Genomic DNA, 13014 nt, shown 5'->3' with positions numbered 1-13014 from the left:
GGATAAAGCAACTGTAACTGTTCATCTATTTCCTTATCTCTGTCTCTTCGAATGCACAGAGATAAAAAGTGTAGCATAAACCCCGCAAAGGAAGTCTGCTTTTTAACTTTAAGGCTAACAATGCTGAAGAGCACAGTCCAGAAAATAGCCCTGCCTGTTTTCTACAGATGTAGACTTTCAGTTTATTGTTGATTTAACTGATGGCTAGTGAATCGTTCAAAATTGTTTATTCCCTTTCTCAAAATACATGCCTTTACATTTCTTAAGTATATTCAAAGAACCAGTGATGTAGGAAGAAACCATACTGCATACATGTTAAAGCAGTCAAGTAATATATAAAAATTGAGAAACTTGAAAGTGTATTTTGAGGAAAGTCTGACTCCTTGACAATGTAGCACTAATGAATTTTAAGTTTTGTGTGACTTGGTCTGGAAGGATTTTCCCAAATCCTCTCTAGCTTGAATACAGGCCAGTAGTTCTGTGTCTTTTATTTTAAGCCTTGTAACTGTTGTGTTAAGACCTTTATACTGAGTTCCATATTGCACCATATTAGGTTTTTTGATATAAAACAATTGTATTTGTAATCACAGTTGGTAGAACAAATACATGCACATGATGGCCTAGGAGCAGGGAATCAAAGCTGTATCTGCAACGACCTCTATTCTGCAAAATACTTATGAGAACTCAACATTAATGAAAAATAAGTAGACTAAGAGAAATAAAAGGGTAGTATGGTGGTTCTTTATAGTATTTGATATTTTGTATAAATAGTACAGTTAATAAAATCAGAGAGTACCTAAAACAATAAAAGCAGTTAGCAGATAACTATACCTGCACAGGAAAATGTTTAACCCATTTAATGCCACTTCGGGTCTGAGATTTTTGGTTTTATAATGACTTATAATTCTTACTGGATTAAGACAGGAATTTTCACAGAATGCTATGGACTTATCACAAAAACAGTTTCTACTGTCTTGTAGACAAGCCTTCAAAGTCAAGAAACTTCAAGACTGGCGCTCAGTAATTTAAATACATTCCTATGTAAATCCTGCATTTAACAACAGCCCATTAACTTACTTCACACAAGAGTCATAATACTAAAATCTGGCAAATAAGGATTTTATGGTTTTGTGGACTTTCAGCAAGCTTACTTGTTGGACTACTCTTCCTTTTTTACAGGCAGTTAAAAGGTCTGTCATAGAGTTTTAAAAAGTGTGTCTTGCTATAAGTTTTTTCAATGCTAATGTGAATTTTGAAACATTTTTCTTTTTTAAATCTGACTAGAAGCTTTGCCATGTTTCTAAATGTTATACTGAATTTGAAGACAATTTTGTTTTGCAGCTACAAAAATATCTACCGTGAACTGGAACAGAATATCAAAACAGCAGATGCTGTTGAAGATTTGCGGTGGTTTAGAGCTAATCAAGGTCCAGGGATGTCAATGAATTGGCCTCAGTTTGAGGTAAGGTCAGAGTACTTAAAATTCAGACTTGTTTTGTCTATTTTTTGCTCTTCGGTTTTTGTCATATTTTTCTGGTGCAGCTGTTAAAATCAGGCTTCCAGCAGTGAATTTTTTGTTTTTTACAAGTCATAGTAGTGTTCTCTGTTTCCTTTGGGCTCTCCTCATCCCCTGACTTTTGGAAGTCATTATATCAGGCACCGATTTAAAGAGAAAAGGGGTAAACCAGAAAACTGTATAGTGATTTAGTGATTTCTTTTTTTTTTTTTTTTTTAGGCTAAAGTCATTACTTGAAGGCATTAGTAAGCCATGGTTTAGTTGATACACCTCTGACACCTGTATATGCTATCCTATGTTTTACTTCTCCCCTTTGTGTCAGACTACAATTAGAATCTCCTTGCTGTTAGCAGGTAATTGTAGTGTAGGCAGCAAAGACAGTGCAAAAAGTTTAAACTACATATGTCAGTCAGTCCTGAAAACTCAGTTATGAGTCTTAACTAGTTTTTAAAATACTGTTATACTAAAAAAAAATTCCACCTTTAACCAGTTGGTCATTTTATTGCTGAATGCCATCTCCAAAAGAAAGGAGTGTTCTGCTAACATAGCCTACAAGAAGTAAGCACCAAAATGTATCAGAGTGGATCTTACTACCAGAGTATCACATAGCTGGGATTGGGAAGAGTATGTCTGACCAGAATCATGAGTTTAGTTGAAATTATTTCTAGGCATTAAATTAATGGAGTGGAAGCATCAACTCCAGAGTGTTTGGTGTTTCCTGATTAACCACAATGGAAAATATAACTTAAGTTACTCAATGTTCTTAAAATTAGATTAGAAGGTTTGAGGAAGACAACTCATAATAGTACTGCAGAATTTCTTTGCCTGAAACACTGAACTACAGTTACTTCTGTGTGGGGAAATTACCATCCTTTTTCCATATGCATTATGATTCAAATTAACAGATTAAATACTGCTGCTACTATTTCTCTAACCAAGTTTTTTCTCATTTACATGCTACAAGGATGACGTAAGTAAAAAAAAGTCATGATCAAATGAATATGAAATTGTATTATAAACTGCAGATATGCTTAGGTCAGTGGTCTTTAAACTATGGTAACTTAGAAATTCAATATGTATTTCTGCAAAGTTAAAATAATGTGGTATCTCTGAAAAGTTGGCCAGATATCACATATGTGCTACATGTATAAACCAGTAGTAATAGCAACTCACAAAATCTTAATTTCCTGTTAAAAATACTTATCTCAGTTTGCTATACAAAAGATAGCATTTATCTCCTGACTTTTTTTACCTTCAAGGTTTCTGAGATGAAACATGTCTCAGCATAGAATATTCGCTTGTATCCAGTTTGTTTTCTTGGTTCTGCTTTATGTTAGTGTGCAGCTTCGTTTGACTTGATAGGCAGAAGTTGTGTTTAGGTTTCATCATACCGGTCCAGCAGAAAGTCTGCTTTCTTAAACATCTGAATGGTTCAGAATTTCAAGAAGGGGATACTTTACAAATGGCATCATGAGTCTTGTCAACAGTTATGTTGATTTTAGCCTTAACTCTTATGGATGGCTTTTAAGGGCAATAAATTTCACTAAATCTGGAGTGAAGAACCTTAAGGGCTCAAATCATAGGGACAGGAGACATGATATACAATGAGTTTAAAAATTACCTTCTTCATAGGTCATTCTTGGAGCACATCTTGAGAAGTAAACCTCTCTTAAATAAGATCATAATACCTTTTTAAATTAAATGTGAGGTTTACCTTTTAAAGCCAGATGTCTTGGCATAATTTGAAAGAGTGAGCCCTCTCAGTACAAGTTTTAAAGAGCTGCACTGGCCAACTCCTTTGATTTCTCCAATTTTCTGCCAGATGTCTGCTATTTTAAGTCTTTTCAAGGCATTCAGAATACTAAGCAGGCAAGTACAGGTAACCTTGGAATTTTGCGAGTAGCACTGTTTGTATTGCTAGGGTAGGAGTTAGATGGGAACTATAACCAAAACATTTAGAGTAACTTATCTTTTTAATAATTATTTGTACTGTTGTATATATAAAAGTATGTTCCATAACTCAGTCTGAAAATTAAATGTGAAAATTACTTGCTCAATTAAATTTCTCAATCACATTTTGCATTCATTGACAGGAGTGGTCTGCAGATCTGAATCGCACTCTCAGCAGAAGAGAAAAGAAAAAGGCTTCTGATGGAGTGACTCTGACTGGTATTAATCAGACAGGAGATCAAGTTTCACAGCCTAACAAACATAGCAGGTATTTTTTTTATGCCTTAAAAGACTCATTGGAAAGGATTGTAATCTTCAAGTACACTAAGCTCTACGGGATCAGAAAGTCACTGTCCAACCAAATGTTAATTATCTGTGAGCATTTTTAGTGAAATGTTTCTGCAACTAACAAAATGCTTTGGGAATTATTCTCCATTTTACACTTCTGTTCCCACTGGGAATTAAAAGAAACCAAACTTCATGAGAAACTGAACTTTCTGTAGTTAATCTGGTAGTCTGTTGCTATCTTCCCATCTCTAGAAATGACAATTATACTTAGAATTCTTAGCTTGCAAAACATTTAGCCACTTCAGAATTCTGGATGTGATCAATACGAAACTTAACAACAGCTGCTTTAGAAAGGAATGAAACTGGGTAGAAAAAGTCATACTGCCTTTTATTGCAAGCAGTAAGAAAAAGAAATTATGATCCACAAAGGATCATCTAATTCTGGAGGAATGTATCCTATGCAAGACTTTCTGAACTTTCTTGGGTTTTATTCTACACTTGATAGAAGTTTGGGTTTTGTTTGGGCTTTTTTTTTTTTTTGTCTGGAGAAGGGGTATGCTAAGAAACTTAGTGGGACACCAATGACAGTGTTCTACTCTTAAACAGATAGGGTCGCCATAATGCTCTTTCTTTTCCAAATTAGCAGTCTTAGTGTCCAGAGTAACACAGTGCAGTCAGTACAATCAAGTTACAATCCCTTTGAAGATGAAGAAGATACTGGGAGTACTGTCAGTGAAAAGGAGGACAATAAGATCAAAAAGTTGGTGAAACGTTGATTTTTAATTGTTTTCACACTTGCACTTTCTCTATCCAGGGTTTTCTATTTTTGGTTTCTATAACACTGTACCAGTCAGTGCATGAAGTCCTTTCCAGCAGTTATGTAAGCAACGCTGTAACCTGACTTGTCTTTCCTAACAGATGCCATATCTGTTGCCTTGATCTTTGGTTTTAAACTACTTGGGTTATTAGCAGTTGCTAACAACTGCTGTTGCCTTTTTTCCCCTTCCTTTACCAGTCCTATAAAATGTTAAAACTGAAGGGTTTTTCTAGTAGAACTGCTTCTGGAGCTTTACTGCTCTACGTGTTCTTGCTGAATAAATCTGCTTTTATGATTGCTTTCTTTTTGTTTAGGACCTTTTCAAACAGCTGCCTGTTACTTCAGTATACACACTGTGGATGTCATACCACTCTTAAATGGCATGTGCATGCTCAAAAGTGAACTTTTCTTTAAATGATCAAGTTGCAGTATAATGAAGTTTTTTTTATTGGTGGATTGCAACAGACAAAAAGTCTTGAAAGCTATTGTAGAGGTGCATAGAGATTTGGGGGGAAGGTCCTGCAAAGCAGTTTGAATGTCTTATCCAGATAATTCCTCTCATCTATTACCTGCATACCTTTTACCTTTCTAGAGTAAATAATCCCATATGTATATGTATCTATATGTATATAGATTTCTTGATAGAGAAGTTTTTTGAGTTTGTGGGGAGGTTGTCTGATATCTTTTTTTTTTTTTTTTCCTTGCCTTTTTCTAACTGTAAATATATTGCAAGAATGTTTGGGGTTTTTTTTGTTTGTTTGTTTAGTTTTGTTTTTTGAATGAGGCATTGTCAGCTAAAGATAGGCAAGAAGATTCCAGAATAAAGTTTGAAAACTGGACCTTAGAGTGGCGTTTAAGCTTAATTAGGGGAACTCATATCTTAGTGGTATTTCTAGTGTCCTATTTTAAGGGCAGAAAAGAATAATTTTAAAATTCTTTTCAGTGTTAGCAGCTATGAAAAAAACCAAAGCTACCCTACAGATTGGTCTGATGAAGAGTCCAACAATCCCTTCTCTTCCACTGATGCAAATGGAGACACCAATCCATTTGATGAAGATACTTCTCCTGCAATGGAAGTGAGAGTACGTGCCCTCTATGACTATGAGGGCCAAGAGCAAGATGAACTCAGCTTTAAAGCTGGTAAGTTTACAGCATTCACTTGAAATACTTATCAAAACGAGAAAGGGCAGGAGAGGAGTTTCTTTTCAGCTTTTATTTTCTAAGTCACCTGTTTCTCTGAATGTACAACTCCACTTAGAGGATCCTAACACTTATCCCTCCGGATAGTGCTTCTTAGTATCCCCTGTTAGGAAACACTGACTTCTAATCTCTTTGAGATGTGTAGGGATGCATCTATTTGGAATATTCATTTCTTACCATCTTGTGTGAAACAGAATGAGCTGCGGAACTGATAATCCTATCTTTTCCTTTTCTTAGTTGGTGACAATAACAGCTGCTGCTTTTACCTGTCTAGAAATGCCAACCCTACAAAGCTGGGTGCTTTTTTTTTTCTTTAATAAAAAGACTACAGCAGCTAATCTTGAAACAGTATCTAATCAACTGATATTTCTTCTGTTTAAACTGGAATCATCCCTTTTTTGGCCTCCAACTTCCTACAGTGCTAACTTGTTAAGGTTGAAGACTTAGCCATGGACAGATAATTTTCTTCCTCTCTCTTTCCATCCCCATTCAGTGTATGTTAAACACAGTAACTGTCTTTACTTGTTTTGTCTCATCTTGCATTATATTAGGGTATACTTACTATATATCTGCCTTCTTAGGATGTTGTATTTCCCTTGAGCCATAAACCGTGTTCCTTTTTTACGTTGCTGCTATAGGAGTTGAGACAGCAGAATAGAGGCAACTGACAGGAGAGACCCATGTCACAGTATGTTTCCACACATACGAAGTTGGCACGAGAGTACGATGGCTATACACCACAGATACTGCTGCCTCCAGTGTGCGTGGGCTAGTTACCAGTCCTTGTGTGCTGAGCAAGTGCCTGGGCAACTTACTCAGCCCCCAAAGTAGGAGACAGTTTTTCATACTCTGGCCAGCCTGGAGGTAGCACCCTCTAGTGATGAAAGGTGAAATCTGTGCCCTGTCCATGGCTTTCAAGCTCTAATTTCAGCCAATTGTTCTACTGTCTTGCCCAGAATTGCACATGAAAAACTTATCAGCCAGTAATTTCAGACCAAGACTGTATGAGCAGTTTAGCAAAAGCAAATCAAACTTCTGTTTGTGCAAATGAGATAGGCAATCTCATTGATCTTGTCCCTTTTCCAGTTTGCTTGCCATTTACTCCCTTTTCCTGTAATGACTGACTTAGTTGTAGAGGAAAAACAGGATTCAAGTGTTGAAAGAAAGTTTGAGAACTTTTGGTTCTACTTCCCTTTCAGCTGGGGTTAGTAAGAAGTATGCTACTTCTACACCATTCACAGTGGGTCTTAGATGGATGTTATGGCTTAAAGTTAATGTAGTAAACAAGTCAGTGATGTAGCTGATCAGTGAACTGCCAGACTTCCATTCTGCTTATGGAGAAAGGTGGTGCCCAGAACAGTGTATTTCCAGGTGACATTCTAAATGCAGTTTGTGTTTTTAAACCGAAAAGCCCCACAACTTGGTGGTGGTGCTCCCACCATTCACTCGCCTCCCTCCTTTTTTAGTAGTGAAATCTATACATCTGACTAGTTGTCTTTTGTTGACAAGTATAGTAGGCTTCCAGAGAAGAGGAATGGGTTGGTTTGTCTGCTAACTTTGCTTAATTGTGCCCTGACAGAAGGTCAGTAGTAACAAAACATGTGGATCTTTCTTTGGAATGCACAGCAGCTAAAATTATTCTTCATTCTGTAGACTTTAACTGCTCCTTTTTTCTCAGCAGGTGTTGGCAGTGTGGTAATTCTCTTGAAATATATGTATTGTGCCTATCAAGCAACAGGATGGCATTCCAAGGGTTTACAGTAATGAGCCTTTCAGTGACAGAACTATGCAATGTTTATACACACAGATGTAATGGTTAAAACCAAAGTTAAACATTCTGTGCTTTAGTACCAGCTGTGTGACTTGCATGAAACTATTTGAACCAAGTGGTTCTTAGTGTGAGGTCTGTAGAAATAAAATACAAAAAGTATGAACTGTAAGGTATGTATGTAGGCTTAGTAACTTTGAAGGAAGAGCTTTAAAGTAGATTTTAACATCAAATTAAGTTGTTAAGTAACATAACACCAAGGATTGTATCAATCATAGGCAAGGGATCACATGCTAGACTACGAATCCCCTTACAGAAGCTAAATTATAGAATGGCTGCAGTCAAAACTACTTAAGTTTTAGGCAGAATTATTGGTGTGAGTAGGCTTACACTGAACATACAAAAGACTAAGGAAAAAAAATTCACCAGGTCATGCAGGAGCCAATTTAAAATGTACTCGCTCCTGTGCTTCTATGTAGACTATGCCTAGGCGCCTAAGCAGCTGTCAGCAGAGGATTAATGCATTTTAGGGATCTGTTTAAATGTGCATGGATATTCTCAGATGGGATTTCCTTGGATATTCAAAGAATTTGCCTACAAAGCTTTTGTGATCACTTCTAGGCACATGCTGTAGTATATATGCTCTGCATAGGGCCCATTAAATGTACTTTAATACGTGAAACTTTTTTTATTAGTGGAATACTTTATACATCTCTCTTTCTCTTGGCAAACAACTGTGGGAGGCTTGCAGAGAGGAAGAGTAACTTTGTTTATTCCTATCTTACGAGAGAATTTAATTGTGTAAGAGAGGATGGGACATAACCATCTACCATATGCCTAGCTCACCCTACTGCATCTCTGCCATGGCTGAGAATAAATACCTACAGTAAATGTAGACCATGCAATGTTGTCAAAACGTGTTATTGCAGTTGTTAGACTGGTTTAGTTGTAACTGTTGAGCAGATCACACTTAAAAGTGGTAATATTTTCATAGACCTCCAAGATCACTGAGTTCCCAAGTCCTAGCATTTAATACAAGTGCAACTGCCTTGAGGGTTACTGTTAATGCCGTGTGGTTTTGATAGTCATTGTTTTCACTCTTTATTAAAATACACTTCATAGAAGTGGCAGGAAAGCTTGCAGTTGTACACTGTCACTCTGCAGCACGAGAAATGGTGGAAATAATTGTGAAGTGTCTCCATAAGCCAAGTACAGTCCGTAGTGCCAAACGTTTGTTCATAGTGTTCTTTTATTAGTTACCTGGTAAACTAGAAACTAGAGGAGACAAAGCTTTAACCTTTTTTAGCTAACAGAGGAGCTATATAAGATGTGCATCTGAGAAGATTTTCATTTTGCCAAAGAATTGATAGTCCCTAGGCTAGTTTTTGTTCTCCTAAATGATACCAAGACTGTACATTTATAGCCATTTGGGACTCTAAGTGGTTAATATCTTCAGCATTTATTTCCTATTGCTAACTAAGATGAAACACAAATCAGTTTTATCTAGAGAAATAATTTGGCACAATTAAGTTGTGCATGAGAAAATAATTGTTACATAATCTGGCCTTTTTGTCTGGCTGAGGTGAACATTCATTTGCTCATATACAGCATCTTGGCATCTGCAGACTCTAATGCTAAAGTATTTCCTGAGGATTTAGAAGACTAGATGTGAATGATAGTCAAAATGAGGTTATGTTATAGTTCATAAATAAAGGTTATATTATAGTTCATAAAAATCTGAATGGCTAATCAGTGTTAGTGTTTGCTGTGTAAGTTAGCAAGCAAATTCTTAGGGGGTTTTTTTTGCAGCTACAGCATCAGCTTCCAGCAGGATAAAGTTAGAGCAATAAAAGGGAAAGTTAAATCCCAATCCTTTCATTTTTTAAAAAGATGAGGAAAGGAGAGACACAGATGTAATGAAGTGTAAGGTATAAGATTCTTTTAAATCTTCCTGCATCAACAACTTAGTAGTGGTATACTGAAAAGCTTTAAGTATACTTCAAGAGACTTTTACTGCTGTGTCTTAATGTTTGTAGCATTTTCCTCTGTTCCACAACCTCTTAGACAAGTATATATTGACAGTAAGCCTAATGAAACATTTATTTCACTTGCACTGTTGTTTTGCTGAGGGCTGAAAATGTGGGATTATTCTGCTTGTTTAGAGGTAGCTGTACTATCCACAACTATCTTTGTTCACAACCCTAAGATACAAGGGAGTCTTTTTCTTATAGTGAAATAACATGGTATATAACTTCTAAAGTTTGCATTCTTTATTGCACTTTAAAAAAATGCTATGACCTTTTTCATACGCCATTAATGTAAAGTTTTAAAGTAGCTTGCTGCTTCATATTCTCTTGAAACTGGGGGTCTTTCGCCCCATATGTATGTCTCCAAGTGGTATTCTTAGTATCAAAAGCACAAAGAACAAAGAAGGGAGGCTTTCTGCTGGGGCCAGGGGTGGGCAGGGGAAGAAAAGTAGACATGTAGATAATTGTCACAGCTTCCTGTTGTCACTTAAAAGGTTACAGCTCCTTAACAATGTTCCTTCTTCTTTCAGGGGATGAGTTAACTAAAATGGAGAATGAAGATGAGCAGGGTTGGTGCAAAGGACGTCTGGACAATGGACAAGTTGGCTTATACCCAGCAAACTATGTAGAACCAATCCAGTGACAAAAGACAAAGTCAATACAAAAGTGTTACAAAACCTCTGTGGGCCTGTACAGTATATATTTAAAGCGAGAGGAAGCTGAATGATGTATAGAATGTATATATTTTAATGAAAAGGCGAGAGCTTGATACTGAAATCATGGTGATTTAGAGACAAAAGTTTGAACCAATAATTTGGCATTGTTTTCACAATTTGTGCACAATGCAGAGGAAAGGGGTTAGGTTGAAAAAATAGTATGATAGGAAAAATACTTTAAGCCTTTTTTTCCCACATGGTCTGTTATTGTGACTCCTAAACACTTTTGCATTTTCTATGCTTGTGCCTCATCCTACTCTAGGTATGTGGCTTACGCTCACTTCTGTTTAATCAGTTATTTTAAGTGACCTTCAGTAACTTGCAACTTGAATTTTAAAGATTATTATAGTTAATTTTCTATTTGTTCCTAGCAATGTCTGAAAGATGCAGTATTTTTTTATTTAAATGCTATGTAGTTAAGCACCTTTTTGTATGCTTGGATTTAGCAATTAATACTTAAATTATGACATAGATTTAGTCACCAGTTGACTGACTGAAAACTTTCCAGTTTGTAGTAATCTTTGTCAGCATGGCTTGAAGTTGTAAAAAACATACTGTATTTAATATCTGTTACAGAGGGTTATTTGTAGCAGAGATATCTCCAGGTGTCATGGGTTGGGATTCTATTATGAATGCTGTTTACGTGGTTTGACGCTTAAACTAAGAGTTTTCCATCTAGACCTTAAATGGCACTCAAAAGAAAGATAAATTATGCATAAGCCCCAGTATAGTAGCTATTTCCAGCACACGTTTGCGGGGTGGGCTGGGGGAATCTTTAAACTGCTAATGATTTTTTTGGATGAATTGAAATGTTAAATCTGTGAAGACTAATTTTTTTGAACAGAGAAGACTGTAAAATAGACTAAATGCTTTTTATTAAGAGCCTATCTATGTTGTGTATATGTACATATAATTTGATATTCCAAAATATAAAGAGCATGGTTATTAGTTGTCAAGACTTTTGATGTCAATAAGATTTAGACTGGTTTAAGAGTTTAAATTATAGGTATATTTAAATCTGCTTTCCTGCCATATTCGATACTGTACCATAGGCAAGTATTCTGTGATTAGATTTTTCTGAAGTACAGTAAATACACTAACATACTCGAAATCATTATTTGTGGATAAATTTGTGGGTCAAAATATAAACTAGTTGTAGACCTTACATGGATTATCGTAGCAGAACACTGTAAAATCTACATTTGTTTGCAGTTACAACTTGGTAATCTGTAATCACGTCAAATAGTATGCATTTGTGACATTGAAAACTGGGTTGTTAAATTACAGCAGATTTGTGTTTAAAAAAAAAAACAAACCACCAACCAAACCAAACCCCTAAGTATCAGGTAAGTAGATATGCTATGTTAGGAAGCTACTGTCATGAAGCTAACAAATCTGTTTTGAGGTAATTATAAAACACAGTTGGTAGTCTTGGACTTTATCGTTTGCTTTTTGAGCTTAGAGGTATATTTAGTCATCATTTTCAATGAATCAAAATGTGCAAGCTTAGAATGTGGATGTATGTATGTGTCTGTCACAGAAAACTTATCAATATAATTGTTCATCCACAAGATGGTTACTAAAATTGTCAGGAATTACTGTTTTGGGTCTCTGTATTGTAAAATATTTTAGAAAACAATAAAACCTGTTAATCTCTTAAATACACAGAATGCATCTCTTACTATTTCAATGTGTGTGAAAATAGTCTTATGAAGCAAATAATCTGGGCATTTCATTGCAATTCAAGGTGACAAAATCTGCATTGTCTAGAAGAGCCATGAAGAGTAGTACAACATTAGTGACATTGTGCTGTTAATAAAAAAGGGGAGGTGCAGTGCATAGGGGCTCTTGGCAAGGCATTGCAGCAAAATGTTTATGGAAGAGGAGGAGACTGTGTCTCTTACGGGTATGCAAGATCTACTGTGATGCTGCTTTCTGTGGTATAGTCAAGTCTGGTATAGCTTGGATATTGGGGTTTTTTTCGATTTGAATGTTTTCTGCCTTTTGTGATAGTTTTCTTGTCGACTGGCTAACAAGAAAACTTGTTAGTTTTCTTGTTAATGTAGTAGTGTTTGTGATGGCTAGCTGAAAGTTGTTTTTTTCTCTCATCTCCTCCATCAATACTGAATCTTTTAATCTAAATAAAGTGCTAGTTTTTTATGCTAGATGTCCATTTTGGTGAAGGCACTATAGAATCCAAGTGGAAGGGACCAAGGGAGGTCTCCAGTGTCCTACTTAAAGCACAGCCAACTCTGCGTTCAGACCAGGTTGCTCAGGCCTTTGAGCTAGTCTGGAAAACTCACAAAGGCTGATGTCATAAACTCTTGGTTCAAACTGTGACAGTGCTTACTTATAATCTTTTTCCCCATTTTATTTGCGGTTAGAACCTGCCTTATTGTAGTTAATGACCATTATGTGTTTTTCTGCTGTGCTTGGGTAGAGTCTGGCTCTGTCATTTTGATCGCCTCCTTGTAGGTTGTTGGAATGCTGCTGTTGGGACCCCCAGACCAACCTGTTCTCCAGGCTAAACAAGCCCCATTCCCCCAGCCCCTCCTCACAGAGCACGTGCTCCAGCCCCCTGCCATCCCTCCACTGCACTTACTTAAGTTTATTGGGATCTTGTACTTAGTGCAGGGGGGAGGGTGTCCAAAACTGAATGAAGTCATCATCGTACTGAGTAGCAGAAGCTAATGGTAAACTTATCAAACACTTTAAAAATAATAAAGTATTTT

At 36.3% G+C, this 13014-nt stretch overlaps 1 protein-coding gene across 3 annotated transcripts in view; it reads left to right on the top strand.

The window, feature by feature from the left end:
* PACSIN2 (protein kinase C and casein kinase substrate in neurons 2) overlaps nucleotides 1-11945 on the top strand; it is a 64586-nt gene extending 52641 nt beyond the window's left edge. The window contains exons 7-11 of one of the 3 annotated variants that reach the window (XM_064460780.1): nucleotides 1342-1462; nucleotides 3610-3734; nucleotides 4401-4514; nucleotides 5515-5711; nucleotides 10097-11945. In XM_064460780.1, the coding sequence (XP_064316850.1) occupies nucleotides 1342-1462; nucleotides 3610-3734; nucleotides 4401-4514; nucleotides 5515-5711; nucleotides 10097-10209 (670 nt within the window). In that variant the 3' untranslated portion in view covers nucleotides 10210-11945. Of the gene's footprint in view, nucleotides 1-1341; nucleotides 1463-3609; nucleotides 3735-4397; nucleotides 4515-5514; nucleotides 5712-10096 lie in introns of all 3 variants that reach the window. The other 2 variants (XM_064460774.1, XM_064460787.1) reach the window with 2 other exon arrangements.
* The last annotated feature ends 1069 nt before the right edge of the window (nucleotides 11946-13014 follow it).

The sequence above is a fragment of the Phalacrocorax carbo genome, chromosome 1, assembly GCF_963921805.1.
Source record: "Phalacrocorax carbo chromosome 1, bPhaCar2.1, whole genome shotgun sequence".
In the NCBI taxonomy this organism is placed as follows: domain Eukaryota; kingdom Metazoa; phylum Chordata; class Aves; order Suliformes; family Phalacrocoracidae; genus Phalacrocorax; species Phalacrocorax carbo.
Note: the sequence above shows the minus strand (reverse complement) of the source record. Positions and strands in the feature narration are given on the sequence as shown.